The sequence below is a fragment of the Bos javanicus genome, chromosome 13 (assembly GCF_032452875.1).
Source record: "Bos javanicus breed banteng chromosome 13, ARS-OSU_banteng_1.0, whole genome shotgun sequence".
Classification (NCBI taxonomy): domain Eukaryota; kingdom Metazoa; phylum Chordata; class Mammalia; order Artiodactyla; family Bovidae; genus Bos; species Bos javanicus.
The window spans coordinates 72521252-72538521 of NC_083880.1; the positions used below are offsets into that span (position 1 = coordinate 72521252).

General features: G+C 52.0%; 1 protein-coding gene across 1 annotated transcript in view; it reads right to left on the reverse strand.

Annotated features, from left to right (window-relative positions):
- Positions 1 to 461: 461 nt before the first annotated feature.
- The window catches only part of JPH2 (junctophilin 2), a 74599-nt gene continuing 57790 nt past the window's right edge, over positions 462 to 17270 (reverse strand). Inside the window, exons 3-6 of the mRNA XM_061437646.1 lie at positions 7490 to 7608; positions 4846 to 5576; positions 4042 to 4135; positions 462 to 2253 (exon numbers count right to left, since the gene is read on the reverse strand). Coding sequence (XP_061293630.1) covers positions 4055 to 4135; positions 4846 to 5576; positions 7490 to 7608 — 931 coding nt within the window. The 3' untranslated portion in view covers positions 462 to 2253; positions 4042 to 4054. The remainder of the gene's footprint in view (positions 2254 to 4041; positions 4136 to 4845; positions 5577 to 7489; positions 7609 to 17270) is intronic.

Sequence of the window (17270 nt, forward strand, 5' to 3'; positions counted from 1 at the left end):
CTCAGGGAATCTTTTAGAAGTTGGCTTTACAAACCCAAGATCTTCCCTAGAAGGTCTGTGGCCTTTGGGGAGCCCCTGTCAGGACTGAAGCCTTTCAGCCACCCCTCAGGAGGTATTCCCAGGTGGTGCAATGGTAAAGAATCTGCCTGCTAATGCAGGAGCTGCAGGAGACATGGGTTCGATCCCTGGGTTTCGAAGATCCCCTGGAGGAGGAAATGGCAAACCACTCCAGTATTCCTGCCGAGCTGACCCCATGGACAGATGAGGTTGGTGGGCTACAGTCCATGGGGTTGCAGAGAGTCAGACACGACTGAGCAAGTGCACACACAGGAGGTATTATGGAAACTGTAAGAGAGGCAGGGCCTGACCCAGCATGACCCAGGGTCCTCAGCTTCCCTCCTCCTCCTCAGACCAGTCCCCCATCCTGAGGCCACAAGCAGACCCCACAGCCCAGGCAGAGCCTGTGAGCAGATGCAAGTTTATTATTGCATAGACGGCAGCTTCCTGAACCTTCACCCCAAATACCAACCCCCAAACAAGACCCCACCCAGGAGCTCTGGTAGCCAGAGGCTTATCCCCAACCCTAAGCCAGACCAAAAACCCCAGACAGCGACCTCAGAGCCCAGGCCTGGAGCCTGTCTCCCCTGAGAAGCACCCCCGGCCCACCCTCCTCTTGCCCTACTTGTCCAGAAAAGCCCACACACGATGGCGGAGGCCCTGGAGGACAGCAGAACCCACAGGCTCCTCTCGGCAGAAATGCAATCCAACAAGCTCAAGGCCCCAGCAGTGCTTGAAACAGTAAGTGTGGAGTTGGAAGGAAGGTTCCCAAGTATTGAGGGAGGAAGGGAAAGCTGACCCCATCAGAAACAAACTTTAGGTCAAAGAGCAAGCCCGGGGGGAGGCCAGACTACCCCTGCCCCAGCCCCCAAGGAGCAGAGAAACAAAGACAGAAAAGCAGCTGCTCCCCTCCAACTCAGTTTAAATGTCCTGGTCACGTCCTTCCCCCCGCTCAAAGGGGCCTGGACCACTGGCCCTCCATCCTTCCCCAGCGCCGAGGCCACAGCCCTCAGCCCCCACCCACTCCCAGCCAGCGCCAGGGACAGGAGAAACCAGCGTGGTACACAGCACATTGGAAAGGGGCTACATGCAAAGACCGGCTCCTGCCAAGCAAGCCGAGGAGCTCATCACAGATGGCAGGACCCCACACCTGCTCCCCTCTCCCGGGGACACGCTGGCTGACAAGCAGCCTTCTTCAGCGTCGGCCTGAGAGTCTGCCCCAGCGAAAGCTGCCTGGGCTTCCATGCTCAGCACCCCCCACCAATCAAGCCTGCGGTGGCCCCTGGGAGCGGAAGCGGACAAACCAGTTCACGGGCATCCCTGAGGCTTTATCTCACCGGCCCCACGGCTCCTGCAGGGTGACCTCTCCTCACCCTCAGCATCCTCGAAGCCCCCATGTGTAATGCCAGCCCCAGACTCAGGCGCCCTCAGAAACAGGGCCATCCTAACTGCCCCTCAGCCCTTCTCCCCACACACCCCGCCCCCTGGCCACCTGGTCAGCGGCTTCCCAGCCAAAGGTCCCAAACCCTCACGTCTCCCCCTCGCCTGCTGGTCCAGAGGGAAGCTAACTGGACCGGTAGGAGGAGACAGAAGCACTGTATTCTGGGATATTCAAACAGAAGATGTCCATTTCCTCTGTTGTCATCCTGAGCATCTGGAAGCAAGGGACAGAGTATGGGAGGGGTCGGGACTGAGACAAGAAGGGCTGGTGGGCTGAGAGCATCACCCGCCATGACCCACCACAGGGATCTCGTCACTTCCTCCGCTTGCCTGGGAGGCCTCAGAAGTTTAAAATAAAGCCAGGGAGGGTAGGAAGGAGGGGGCTGGGATTTAACATCCTGGTTTGGTGACTTCTCCCAAAACACAAAAAGCCTGGGGAGGGGGTGACCTAGGGTAGGGGTGGAGGCGAGGGAGTGGATGGGGATGGGGGATGGAGCAGATTGGGAAGTTCAAGACCAGGGCTCTTCTTTCAGGGCTTTCCCTGCCACTGGGCAGAGAGCTCCCGGACGTTGCCCAGCACTTTTCTCTTCCTCTGGGCATTGCCTGTGTCTGGGCACAGATGCCATGGGAAGCCTCCTTCAATGTTTGTGGTGTGGATGCGAGTGGACCCCCAGCAACCGGGTCCAGTCCTCCTCAGCCGCCCTGCCTGGCACTGCAAAAGATGGGTCCATGCATCCTCAGCAGGAACTCCTGGCTCTGCAGAGAAGAAAAGAGGTCCAGGTGAGGGAAGGACGGACGAGGGATGAAGGCAGGGGCGGGGGGTGGGGGTGAGGCTGAGCCAGGCTCCGGGCAGGGTTCAAGGAGCAGGCCTGATCCTCTCTGGGGCAAGATCTCTATCACCAGCACCATCCCTGCCTCTGCAAGCCCGCAAGCCTTGGCCTTGGGCTCTGACTCAGTGGGACCAGAGACAAGCCCTAGAGGCCCCTCCTTGGCCCATGCAAGGCCCTGCTGGAGGCTGCCTCTGCCTGTTCCCTTTGCCTGGTACATGCTGCCCTCCTCTCCTCCCCTCCCTCACTGCCATCTGGCTCGCCCCTCACCATCCTTCAGGTCAGGAAGTTGGCAGTCCCCGCTGCAACCATTCCCAGATCCCCTAGGAAACACGGACCCCGCTGGGGCCAGCATCTGCTCCCAGGGCAGCACCTACCAGGCTAATATTGTCACTGGCTGTTTACCCTTCTCCTTCTCCTCTGGGACTGAGTAGGAACCCCCGGCCCATACTAAGCTAGAGTCAAGGGAGGGGATCTTTGAGGGGAGCAAGGCAAGAGGCAGCAAGTCTTGTTAGCAGCACCAAACACAGGATTCACAGTGTAAAGGCTGGTCCTAGTATGAGGAAGATTTGATTTGCCTTGTGGCTACTTTGGGTTCCCAGGTGGTGATGGTGGTAAAGAACCCGCCTGCCAGTGCAGGAGACGTAAGAGACTATGGGTTGGATCCCTGGGTCGGGAAGATCTCCTGGAGGAGGGCATGGTAACCCACTCCAGTATTCTTGCCTGGAGAATCCCATGGACAGAGGAGACTGGCAGGCTTCGGTCCACAGGATCACAAAGAGTCGGACACAACTGAAGTGACTTAGCACGCATGCACGTGGCTACTTCACCCTGAGACCAGCGAGGGCCATTTTCCTTCACCCCAGCCCTGCCCACTTCCTTTTCACCGGACCTTACCCAGCTCCTGAGCTCCATCACGGGGAGAAAACCAACTGATGGAACCGACTGACTGACAGCAGGGTTCAGGAAGAGGACTGAGGGAGGCAGGTGGAGAGTGCAAGCAAGAGAGAACCAGAGGACAGGGAAAGAGGATCCGGCCATCCCGGGCGACCTCAGTCTAGACTTCCGGGGCTCTGTGGGGAGGAGGTCAGGAACTATTCTGCTTAATGTTTAAACTCCAAGACTCTTACACAATGAGCCGTAAGTTAAAGGTTTACTTTCACGTTCGCCTCATTTCTTAGGGCAGGAATGTGTCCCTGCTGTGTCCCTATTCCCAGCAGAGCAGGAGCTCAGTAAAGGGGGGTTAAATGGGCTTCCCTGGTGGTTCAGGGGTAAAGAATCCACCTGCCAGTGCAGGAGACACGGGTTCGATCCCTGGGTCAGGAAGATCCCCTGGAGAAGGAAATGGCAACCCACTTCAGTATTCTTGCCTGGAAAATCCCATGGACAGAGGAGCCTAGAGGGCTACAGTCTGTGGTGTCGCAAAAGAGTTGGACACGACTTAGGGACTAAACAACAACCACAACAAATGAATGGTGAGTTCGTGAATGAATGAAGCCCCCAGCGTTCATCTGACAGCCAGCCAGTGTTCTGTGCACGTTGGGCCAACGAGGGTGCGTGCATGTGTGTGTGCGCACTGGGGAGAGATGATCTCTCAAATCCACACTCTAGGTCCCTGCCCCTGCTGGGGGGTGGACCTCAATTAACCACAAGACAGTGGCCCAGCAGGCCCTTACTCTCCTCCCCAGAGACTGCCGTGCTCTCCTCCCGGCCTCACCTGGGGGACAAGGTCAGGTCAGCAGGTGAACGAACAGGATGGCCAGGCCGATGTTCAGCAGGATCACCATGCAGATGAGGACGGTGTTGGGGACCTGGGAACAGCGGAGACAGGCTGCCTGAGTCCCCAGGAGAGCACACTCCCCCACCCCAACCCTCCGCAGTGTCCAGCACCTGGACAGACCATCCGAGCTGGAAGGATTCCTGGAGGAAATAATCAACCAAACTGCTCAGGGTCTAGAGAGATCGAGAACGTATCCCAGGACACACAGAGGGCAGAGCTTGGACTGGAATCCAAGTACATGGCCGTACCCACTGCTAATTCCTCTGGGGCTGCATCTCTCAGGCCCTCTGAGCCCAGCTTCAGTCTTTGGCACTGTAGCTTCCTGCTCCCCTAACAAGGCCAGAGGGCCAGGACTCACCCCCTTAATGAACCATTCCTCCATCCCCCCAAAGCCCTCCCTGCTACACCATGTAGTAGAGGCTATTGGAGCCCAGCCTAGATCCTTCATAAACAGGAGCAGCCCACAGCCTAGCTGCTTGGGACTCCTAGTCGCCTCCTCCAAAGGAGCGACCAGACAACTGTACAGAGGCCAGCCCCTGCCCAAGGTGGGGGCACTCTGCCTGCAACCCTGGGTCAGGCTGCACCTAACTAAGCCCACATCCCGGCAGGGGTTCCCCCCTGCCCTGTCCTGTGCCATCATCCTGGTCCCCCAGTCATCTGCCCCCCGAATCCCACTTCCAGCTCCCCGCCCCTCCCGCCCCCTCCCCCCACCCCCACCGCCACTTCCACCAGCAGCCTCACCTCCTCCACCTCGACCTCTGCCGCCGCTGCGGCCTCCTTCCGAGCCTTCTTCTTGGCCCCAGCCTTGGTCAGCCCTCGGGCCTCCGTCTTGCGGGCCTTGACCTTGGGTTCGGCTTTGGGCACGATGGGCTTGGGTTCCAGCTTGGCGGGGCTCTCGGGCGCCGGCGCGGGGCTTCGGGGCGGGGGCGCCGTCCCGGGCGCGGCGGCTGCGGCCGGGGAGGGGGGCACGGAGTCCGCGGCAGGGGGCTCGGGCTCGTCCTCGAAGGGCGGCGGCGCGGGCGGCGCGGTGCGCACGGCGTAGCTGTGGTAGCCCTGGTACAGAGCCACCTCCGGCTCCTCGGGCCGCGCGGGCGGCGCCTGCAGCGCCTCGATGGCCATGCGTTCGCTGGCCGGCCGGGCGGGGCTGCGGCGACCCGCGCCGTCGGACGGCGTGACCGGCCGGCTGCCCTCGCCGCCGCCTCCGCCGCCGGGTTCACCGTTCCAGGCGCCTGGGCTCAGCAGGCCGTCTTTGGACGCCGCGGCCGGACGGGGCCGCTTGGGCTGCGGGGGCGTCCCGGCCGGCGACGGGGGGCCACCCTCGGGCGCCGGGGTCTCCCGCTCGTGCAGCTCCGGGCTCTCGCGGAGCCGCTCCGGGAGGCCCGCGGCGCCGGGGCCCCGGTCGGGGGAATCCAGCAGGCTCTCCGAGTTCTCCAGGATCTCCTGGAGCAGCCGGCGCTTTTGATACTCCGGACCTGCAGGGAGACCACAAGGGGAGGTGGGATTCGAAGCTGGGTCCCCGCACCGGCTGACCTTGGGCAAGCCGCTCCAACCCCGCTGAGTCTCGTGAACTTACTCAGCCAGCACTGACCTGCAGCCACCAGGTGCCAAGAACACTGTTTTTAAGCCATTCCCCAATACTAACTCATTTACTCCTTTGAATAACCCTATGCTGCTGCGTTGCTTCAGTCGTGTCCGACTCTGTGCAACCCCATAGACGGCAGCTCACCAGGCTCCCCAGTCCCTGGGATTCTCCAGGCAAGAACACTGGAGTGGGTTGCCATTTCCTTCTCCAATGCATGAAACTGAAAAGTGAAAGTGAAGTCGCTCAGTCATGTCCGACTCTTTGCTACCCCATGGACTGCAGCCTACCAGGCTCCTCCATCCATGGGATTTTCCAGGCAAGATTACTGGAGTGGGGTGCCATTGCCTTCTCCGGAATAACCCTATGAGGTGGATGCTATTATTTAGCCTCCACTGCACATAAGAACTCGGAGAAGGCAATGGCACCCCACTCCAATGTTCTAGCCTGGAGAATCCCAGGGACGGTGGAGCCTGGTGGGCTGCCGTCTATGGGGTCGCACAGAGTCGGACACGACTGAAGCGACTTAGCAGCACATAAGAAGAAAAGGAGGCTCAGAGAGGTAAAATGCCTTGCCCAAAGTCACCCAGCTGACCAAGAGCGGAGCCGGGGCTGGCACACAGGCTGTCTGGCTCCAGAGTTTATGCTCTTTATGGTCACACCGGCCTCTTTCCATTCTCTTATCTGAAAAACAGGCCTAATGATATCTATTTCATAAATACTAACTGTAAGATTAATCGAGTGGGAAAAAAAAATGCCTGTGAAATGCTGAGCGCAGAACTTGGCACGTGGTGACAGCTGTTGCTATGACTACCCAAGGCGGAGGCTGCCAGCCAGCGTCGCTCTTCCTGGGACCAGCAGGGGGCGCACTGTGATGGGACGCGCGACTCCTCTTGCCGGGCTGAGATCTGCACTCTGAGGTCTTGTATCTAGCCTCCCTTGCTGCTGCTGCTGCTGCTGCTGCTGCTGCTGCTGCTGCTGCTGCTAAGTCGCTTCAGTCGTGTCCGACTCTGTGCGACCCCATAGACGGCAACCCACCAGGCTTCCTCATCCCTGGGATTCTCCAGGCAAGAATACTGGAGCGGGTTGCCATTTCCTTCTCCAATGCATGAAAGTGAAAAGTGAAAGGGAAGTCGCTCAGTCGTCTCCGACTCTTCGCGACCCCATGGACTGAAGCCTACCAGGCTCCTCCGTCCATGGGATTTTCCAGGCAAGAATACTGGAGTGGATTGCCATTTCCTTCTGCCTTGCTGCTGCTGCTGCTAAGTCGCTTCAGTCGTGTCAGACTCTGTGCAACCCCATAGACGGCAGCCCACTAGGCTCCTCTGTCCCTGGGATTTTCCAGGCAAGAATACTGGAGTGGGTTGCCATTTCCTTCTCCAGTGCATGAAAGTGAAAAGTAAAAGTGAAGTCACTCAGTCGTGCCGGACTCTTAGCGACTCCAAAACCCTTCAACATGGAGAGCACCAGTCGCCCACCCTGATGGACTCCCACCACTGTATTCAAAGGCAAAGTCTGGATCAGAGCCAGGAGGTCCTCCTCACTCTGCAGCCTCATTCCCCAGGGAAAGGAGACAGGCTCCAGTTGGGGAAACCTCTTATTACCACCCCAATCTCAGCCTGAATCCCCTTGACTCATCCCACCCCATGCCTGCACCACGCCCCACAGATGCTCACAGGCATGTGTGGACCCAGTGGAGCATCTCAGCTTTCCACCAAGCAAAGAAAAAGGTGTCCACCTCCCCATCCCCACCCCACGGACTTTCCCCACCCCATCCTGGCCAGTCCCCTCCCTGGCTGGCCCTACCTGGCTGGTAGAAGTCTGGAGCCAGCTCCCTGGCCAAAGTGCGGGCAATGTTGGACTCTTGGTTAGCAGCCAGGGCAGCCTGTTCTGCTGCCTCAGCTTTGGCCTTGGCGTGGCTTGTCCTAAGGAGACGACACGGTGGAGTCTCAGGATCCCTCCAGAGAACCAACCCTCTCTGCCCTTCCTCCCCCACCCACAATGAGACACCTTGGACAACACTTTTGTTCACTTGGGCTGTCAATGAATATTTATTAAGCCCTGTGGTCCAGGCTGTTGTGCGTTCCCCCGACCATTTCCTCTTCTCTCAGGGCACACAGACGGACATCATTTTCCAGCCTCCCTGGGGTTAGGTGTGGTCAGGTGACTGGCTAAAGCATTGTGGGAAGACAGGATGATGCCATTTCCAGGCATGGTCCACAAAAACCTGTCCTGTAATCCACAGTGTCCTCTCTCTTCTCCGCTGTTGCTGGTAAAATGCAGAAGCCAAGCCCCCAGAACAAGGGACTTAACCTCATTTGTGTCACAGCTCTTTTCAACCTGGTGACACCTCTGGACCCTTTCTCGGTATACTGTTTTAAAATGCATAAATTACACAGGATTACAAAGACATGCAATTACACTGACACACCGTTACCAGAATATTTAAAGAAACAAATCTGTAATATAATAATGCATATTCTTCTTTATTAACACATGAAACAAAATATTCAGCAGGCCTATTGACCACCATAATTTAAAAGTATAGATTAGCATAAAGGATATTTCAAGGATACATGCAACAACAGGAATGTGGCATGAAAATATATGTGATTTCTATGAGTGACAAAGTCAGAGATACTGCTAATACTACTGTGATTTATTGCCGACTTCTGTAATTGAAGAAAATACTAAATTTCAGTTACACGTCAGTAAAAATAGAGATGTGGTTTTCCCTGTCCAGATCCTTTCACTGGGCAAATGCACCCACCCTTGGCTGCTGAATTGACTGCTGATGGCTCACTGCTGTCTCAGAGAATTGCAACCAATAAGAAGCCACCTTGTTCCAAAGGTCCATACCCCTCCCCAACCCAAGGAGCCTATAACCAATGACTACTGACACCAGCCAGCCCCTTTTTGCCCCAAGAGGAACCAACTCTTGAGGTACCGCTCAGGCTCCAGAGCCCCACCGTGGGATGAGGTTGAAGGACTCCAGAACACATCCCTGCTTAGCTACTTCTATGTCCCAGCCTGCCTCTCTCACTCTCCCTTGCTTCTGAGAGCACTTGCTCCATAAATCGGCAGTGCAAGAATCCTCATCTCAGACTCAGCTTCTAGGGAATCTAACCTAAGGCAGCATCCAGATTCACAGACTCGCTGAATTCTATCCACAGAACCCCCGTGGCCCCCAGGGTCAAGAAACATGGTGGAAGGAACTCGGGTCCACAGATGATTATTGCATGGAGCAAAGCCCACCTCCCCAACAGTTTCATATTAAACATGCAACATTTGAGCATTAAATTTAAACATTAAACTCAGCAAGCCTTAAATGTCTACTGCATTAAGTGCCTAAGATTTGGGGATGTTTATTTCAGCTGTTAATCTAACCTAACTAGGAAACGCACCTACAAAAATATTAACAGCCCCACTAACCAATGGACTTCAAGGTAAAGAAATTAAAGATTATCTCATGTAATCATCATGATGCCTTAGGAAGCTGGTGCTCTTATTATTGTCCCTATTTTACAGAAAAGGAAACTGAGGCACAGGCAGGGTAAGTAACTTGCCCAAGGTCACAGAGTCCCTAAGTGCAGCAACTGGGATTTTGAACCCAGGCAAGATGATTCCAGACCCTGTGCTGCTCTGAAGAGTGTGCCGTGGTTGGTCAGGAGCCAAGATTCCAGGGGCAAGACAAGTGCCTTTCAAAAGGAGGAGATGGGCTGGACGCAAGCAACCAAAATTATTTAATATAATGTAACCAAATAAAAGGGATTCCCTGGTAGTTCAGCTGGTAAAGAATCTGCATGCAATGCAAGAGATCCCTGTTCACTTCCTGGGTCATGAAGTTCCCCTGGAGAAAGGATGGGCCACCCACTGCAGTATTCTTGGGCTTCCATAGTGGCTCAGACGGTAAAGAATCTGCCTGCAATGCTAGAGACCTAGGTTTGATCCCTGGGTTGGGAAGATGCCCTGAAGGAGGGCATGGCAACCCACTCCAACATTCTTGCCTAGAGAATCCCACCGACAGAGGAGCCTGCAGGGCTACAGTCCGTGGGGTCGCAAAGTCGGACATGACTGAGCGATTAAGCTCAGCACAATTAAGTGCCATTGTGAGAAGTGCCATAAAGGAAGAGTATAGAATGTGATGAAAATGTCCAACAGGAAGGCTTGATGTAGATCAGTGGTGGAGGGGGGGATCAGGCAAGGTTTCCTCGAGGATGTGACAGTTGAGACCTGAAACTGACACATCCATTGATTGGCTCATCAGCACTGAGGCAGGAACAGTGAGCCAGGCAGAGGGAAGGGCATGTGCAAAGGTCCTGAGAGGGGGTACAAGCGTCATGTCTTTGGGGAACTGAAAGGTCCAATCAGTGTCCCCATGAGCAGATGAGTCACTTCCTTGGGGATTTGATCTGCCTGTATCTCCAGCACAAATTGAGCCCCATCTAGAGATGAAGTTTACTAAGCTCCCTCCAGGTGCCAAGCCTTTTGCCTACGTTACGCCTTACAATCCTCAAAACTGCCTGGGAGGTAGCTTTTATTGAATCTACTCCACAGGTGGGGAAACTGAGTCTCAGAGCAATATCTTGCTCAAGGATGCTAAGTAACAACTGACATTTACAAAGCATTTACAACATGCCAAGAGCTTTATAGAAATTAATCCATTTCATTTTCCCAAGTACTCTTTGTGGCCCATCATCCCTCTTTACAGAGGAGAAATCCAAGGCACAAGAAGGTTTAAGGAGTCCACCTACAACTCATCCAACCAGCAAGTGAAAGCAAGGTTTCAAACAAAGGCTTTCTTGGGCCTAGAGTCTGTGCCTTTTGTCACAGGTTTGTCCGTCCACTCAATAGTAAGTAGTGGGGGACTTCCCTGGTGGTCCAGTGGTTAAGAATCTGCCTTCCAATGCAGGGGACATGGGTTCTATCCCTGGTCGGGGAACTAAGATTCCAATGCTGCTGGGCAACTCCGCCCACACACAGGAACTACTGAGCCCTGCAGGCTCCAGATCTCTGGTCTACAAGAGAAGCCCCACTCACCTCAAGGCGAAGCCCGGGCACCACAACTAGAGGCCCAGCACAGCCAAAGTAATAATAAGTAGTGGAGCTCAAACCCAGAACTGTCTGGTTTCTAAGCCCCTCCACTGCCACAGAAATGTTTACTGAAGAAAATAAGATTATACTGAACGAAAGAATCCATAAAAGAATGCACGCATGCATACACGTACACCTGCATGGGCAAGGGGCAGCATAGAGAATAAAGAACAGGCTTTTGGAATCAGCAGCCCTGGATTCTAACTTTGGCTCGGCCATGGCTGGGGCTAGGGTGCAAATGATGCATTCACCTCAGGCTCAAAATTTAGGGGGCTGACCAAAAAAAATTAAAAACCTCAGTAATCCAGATAAACAATACTTGAATGCAATATTTTTTAAAGTCAAAATTAATGCAGCAATAATCCTTGATGAACAAGTTATGAAAAAAACGTCAATAAAGTCCAAATCCAGACCGTGCACTTCTACGACTCACCTCACTCGCCTCCCCCTAGTCCCAACCCTACAAGGACTCTAGGACCTTGGGTGAATGGCTTTGCCTCTCTGTGCCTCAGTTTCTGCGTCTGTAGGATGATAATTCTCCCCTCTTGGAATTGATGTGAATGGCTGAGAAGCAACATAGGAAGGTGTTTAGCCCGGGATGGGGCTGAGGGATGGTGATGGTGGTGGTGGTGATGGTGGTGATGGTGATGGTGATGATGATGGTGTGATGAGGGTGTTGGCAGCGGTAGAGAAGAAAGAGGAGGAGAAAAAGGAGGAGAAAGATAACATTTGTTACACCGAAACCAACTGTGGAACCAACAAGGGCCTACTGTATAGCAAAGGAAACTATAGAAAGAATCTGAAAGAGTATACACACACACATATGTATAATCAAATCACTGGGCTGCACGTCTGAAACTTGCATGATATTGCAAATCAACTATACAATTAAAAACTAAAAAAAGAGAAAAAATGTAGTGCATGCACAACCCCAGACACACGTTTGCCTGTACATGGGTATGTGTGATTCAAAGATCTAAATTTTCAGAGACACTTCCCTGGAAACCTGAAACCCCAGGTTGGGTGGGGGAGGAGGGGAAAGACTGGGCAAACCTTCAAACTGAGAAAATGTCCTTTTTTGGTGGTGTGAGCTGGATGAGGCTTGTTTCCTGGGAAGCTGTGTTGCAGGACGGACTCTTCAGGCCAGAATGGCAGTCTTCACACTGAGCCCTGGAAGGTTCTAGAGGATCAACAATGGACCCTCCAGGGCAACCAGAACAGGGGTCAGAGGGGGATGGCCACACAGCCCCCTCTGTAATAAAGGTAATAAAGGCTGCTGGGTTTGAAGGAAGCACCCTTGACTGATTGAATACCTTACCAGCCCCGCTCCAATGCCTCTGATCTCAGGAATGGCCCCTCAGCTCCCTAGCCCTCAAGCCAGGAATCCCAGTGTCTCCCATACCCTCCTTCCTCATCTTTCAATATTCACAAACAAGCACCACCAACTCCTGTCTCTCCTGCTCCCCCCGAGGCTCTTGATCTCTATTCTCCATCTTTCCATGGCTCCTCCTGCCAGGTTCCCCTCTGCCCTCTGTAACCTCCCTGCTTCCAGACTCACTCCCTACAACCTATCACACACAGCTTGCTTGCCTCACCTCTTGCTGACAGTCTCTGCAAGGCTTCCTATCTTGCAGAAAGTAAAGTCCAAAGTGCTTAGCACGGCCTTCAAGGCTACGCAGCCTTGAAGCGGCCCTGAAGCGCTGAAGCGGCCCTGATGGGGTGTATCTGGCAGCTTACCAGGTAAACGGCAGGCTGAAGTGCTGCGGTCCAGAGGCTATCTTCTAGTCCAGTGGCACTCACAGTGTGGTCCATGCAGACCCCAGCCCCTCATCACCTGGGCACTTGGTGCAAATGCAGATTGGGGGGGCTCTACCCCAGATCCACTGAATCAGAATTTCTCAGGAGGAGCCCAGGAATCTGTGTTTTATAAGCCTTCCAGCTGCTTCCACTGCTCATTAAAATTTGAGAAGCCTGTGCTGGACAGATAGAAACATCCAGCTCTCTCTTGGGCAGTTCCCAGCCTGCTCAACCATCCAGGAGCCTTGAGGGTCTCCCTTCAAGCACCAGGCTCCCTCCCTGAATCCAGGGCCTGCGAGGGAAATGCAGGCACCATTTCTTTTCCTATGACCACTTGGGGAGGGGCTTTTGGGGAGGGTCTCCCAGGAGGGCTCTGCCCCTTCTGTAGAGAAGGGAAGGAGCAGTAACTGGGGCAGGGGGTGGGGCAAGGATCAGTCACCCTTCTTGATTTCATCAGATTTTCTTTCGTCAGCAGGTTAAAAATAAGGCTGGTGGTGGCTCCGGGACAGGGCAGGGCCATAACCCAGTAGGAGCACTCCCGAGAGTGTCGACCCTCAGTCTTGTCTCCCTTCCCCACCCTGGACCCCTCACCACCCCGGAATAGCTGGCCTCGTTGCCCAGGCGTCTCCATCAAGCTCTGATGGCTTTACTGGGCCAAAGCAGGGGCACCCACAGGAGGCACCCCTGACTCCTCTGCTCTGGTTGTTCCCCCATCTGGAATGTTCCTTTCCCTCCTTCCACCTCCCAGCCTTAAAGGGCCAGCTTCAGACCCACTTTGACTTCCAGATTTATTCAGTTAATGCAACTTTATGGAATGCCTGCTATATGTTAGGAATTTTCTGGGTGCTGTGGCTACGATAGCAAGCCAAGTATCTAAAAATCCCTTGTAGGGGGACTTCCCCGGTGGTCCAGGGACTAAAACTCCATGCTCCCAATACAGGGGGCCCGGGTTTGATCCCTGGTCTGGGAACTAAGATGCTGCCTGCCACAACTAAGACCCGGCATAGCCAAAGTACATAAGTAATTAAGTGAAAGTCACTCAGTCGTGTCTGACCCTTTTCGACCCCATGGACTATACAGTCCATGGAATTCTCCAGGCCAGAATACTGGAATGGGTAGCCTTTCCCTTCTCCAGGGGATCTTCCCAACCCAGGGATTGAACCCAGGTCTCCCGCATTGCAGGCAGATTCTTTACCAACTGAGCCACCAGGGAAGTCCAAAGAACATAAATTAAGATTTTTTTTAAATCCCTTGTACAACTCACATTCTGTTGCAGGGGTCAGCAAATTAGGGTAACAGGCCATATCCAGCCTGTTTCTCTATCACCTGTGAACTAAGAATGTTTTTTATACTTTTTAAAGCTGTGAAAAAAAACCCAAATAGTAATTTTATGACACATGAAAACTATACAGAATTTAAATGTGTGTCCATATAAATAAAGTTTTATTGGAACAGAGTCACATGTATTTGTTTACTATTGTCTAGAGCTAAGCGGTTGCCACAGGACTGGAAAAGGTCAGTTTTCATTCCAATCCAAAAGAAAGGCAATGTCAAAGAATGTTCAAACTACCGCACAATTGCACTCATCTCACATGCTAGTAAAGTAATGCTCAAAATTCTCCAAACCAGGCTTCAGCAATACGTGAACCGTGAACTTCCAGATGTTCAAGCTGGTTTTAGAAAAGGCAGAGGAACCAGAGATCAAATTGCCAACATCCGCTGGATCATGGAAAAAGCAAGAGAGTTCCAGAAAAACATCTATTTCTGCTTTATTGACTATGCCAAAGCCTTTGACTGTGTGGATCACAAGAAACTGTGGGAAATTCTTCAAGAGATGGGAATACCAGACCACCTGACCTGCCTCTTGAGAAACCTATATGCAGGTCAGGAAGCAACAGTTAGAACTGGACATGGAACAAGAGACTGATTCCAAATAGGAAAAGAAGTACGTCAAGGCTGTATATTGTCACCCTGCTTATTTAACTTATATGCATAATAGATCATGAGAAACGCTGGGCCGGAAGAAGCACAAGCTGGAATCAAAATTGCCGGGAGAAATATCAATAACCTCAGATATGCAGATGACACCACCCTTATGGCAGAAAGTGAAGAGGAACTAAAAAGCCTCTTGATGAAAGTGAAAGAGGAGAGTAAAAAGGTTGGCTTAAAGCTCAACATTCAGAAAACGAAGATCATGGCATCTGGTCCCATCACTTCATGGCAAATAGATGGGGAAACAGTGGAAACTGTCAGACTTTATTTTTGGGGGCTCCAAAATCACTGCAGATGGTGATTGCAGCCATGAAATTAAAAGACGCTTACTCCTTGGAAGGAAAGTTATGACCAACCTATATAGCATATTTAAAAGCAGAGACATTACTTTGCCAACAAAGGTCCGTCTAGTCAAGGCTGTGGTTTTTCCAGTGGTCATGTATGGATGTGAGAGTTGGACTGTGAAGAAAGCTGAGCACCGAAGAATTGATGCTTTTGAACTGTGGTGTTGGAGAAGACTCTTGAGAGTCCCTTGGACTGTAAGGAGATCCAACCAGTCCATTCTGAAAGAGATCGGGCCTGGGTGTTCTTTGGAAGGAATGATGCTAAAGCTGAAACTCCAGTACTTTGGCCACCTCATGCAAAGAGTTGACTCATTGGAAAAGACTCTGATGCTGGGAGGGATTGGGGGCAGGAGGAGAAGGGGACGACAGAGGATGAGATGGCTGGATGGCATCACTGACTCGATGGACATGAGTTTGAGTGAACTCCGGGAGTTGGTGTTGGACAGGGAGGCCTGGCGTGCTTCGATTCATGGGGTTGCAAAGAGTCGGACATGACTGAGCGACTGAACTGAACTGAAACAGTTGCCACAGCAGTCCATGACCTGCAAGGCCAAAAACATTTACCATCTGGTGCTTTACAGGAAAAGTTTGCCCACCTCTGTTCTAATGCATCCACTCAACAATGGTCTCTCCTAATATTCTAATTAATAATATTAGTCTACTATTGGTTGAGCTCTTTGTGCCCAGTTCTGTGCTGTGATCACCTTTACACAAGTGACTTCAGAGAGGTGAAGTCACTTTCTCAAGGTCAAACAGCTAGAAAGTGTACCTGCCCAAGCTCTTCCCCATTACACTGAGCTGGCGCTTTCCTGGTACTAACTGGACCAGGTCCTCCACATGCTGGTACTAGGGATGGGGATAAATTAGATCCAGCAGGCATCTGAAGAGCTCCCAACCTAATGCAGCCCCTCCAAATCAACTGTGCAGCATCTCTGAAAATCAGCGGATGACGGGGCAGGGGCAGAGCAAAGTCGCTAAGCCACAGGGCAGGGCAGCTAAGAAGGGACAGCTCTGGTAGCCTTGGCTCTGCTCCTTATACTCTCAGGCAAGCCTGAGGCCCCTGAGCCCCAGTCTCCTCATCTGTACAATGGGGATAATAACAGCACCTATCCTGGAGAAATGGTATAAGGAGTATAAATGAATAAACACTCATCAGAAGGGTAAAGGGTACAAGCTCCAGTCCATCACATTCTGACTTTTGCTCCCTGGTCTCAGTTTCCTCAACTGTGAAATGGGGTTAATAACATTTACCTCACAAAATTACTGGGAGTCTGAAATGAGATTGCACAAGAGTACTTAGCATAAACTGAGCACTTAACAAATATTAGCTATTATTATTGTTACAGTTTTGGTTATTATTATAACAATGTTTGGGGATCCCCAGGTGGCTCAGTGGTAAATAATTTGCCTGCCAATGCAGGATACACAGGAGACTCAGGTTTGATCCCTGGATTGGGAACATCTTCTGAAGGGAGGGCATGGCAACCCACTCCAATATTCTTGCCTGGAGAATCCCCATGGACAGAGGAGCCTGGTGGGCTACAGTCCACAAAGAATTGGACACGACTGAAGTGACTGGGCACATAAGATAGTTTACCAGCAACTCCCTTCCAAAAGTCTAAGGACTGCCAACAAGTTGGTATTTAAATAGGTATTCTTGTAGCAGGATATGTCATGTAAACTTTGTTTCAAAGTTCACCCAGTTTGTAGCATAGTATAGTACTTCATCCCTTTCCATTGCCAATAATGGTCCACTGTGTCTGTGGATAAACCAGATTTAGTTTATCTGTTCCTCAGCTGAAGGACATTTGGAATGTTTCCATCGTCTGGTTACTACGTATAATGCTACTATGGATATTCCTGTGCAAGTCTGGGGATGGATGTAGGTTTTCATTTCTCCTGGGTGTACACCTTAAGGCGTGGAATTGCTGGGTCATGTTGTAGCTCTTTTTAAACTTTTGAGGAACTTTCAGACTGGTTCTGAGTTGAGTGCACCATTGTACTTTCTTCTAGTAACATGAGGGTTCCGGTATCTCTACACCCTTGTCTACACTTACTATCCACTTTTAAATTTTAGTCACATAATGGTTTGTGAGGCTCATTTCATTGTACTTTTGATCTGCACTTCCCTGGAGGCTAATGATGTTGAGTGTGTTTTTAAATGTTTAATGACCATTTATGTTATCTTCTTAGGAAAAAAAATGTTTATTTAGATTCTTTGCCTGTTTTCAATTTTTTTAAGTTGTAAAAGTTCTCAATATATTCTAGATACAAGTACCTTATCAAATATAGGATTTGCAAATATTTTTCCCATTCTATTGTCTTTTCAATTCCTTGATGGTGTTCTTTGAAGCACAGTT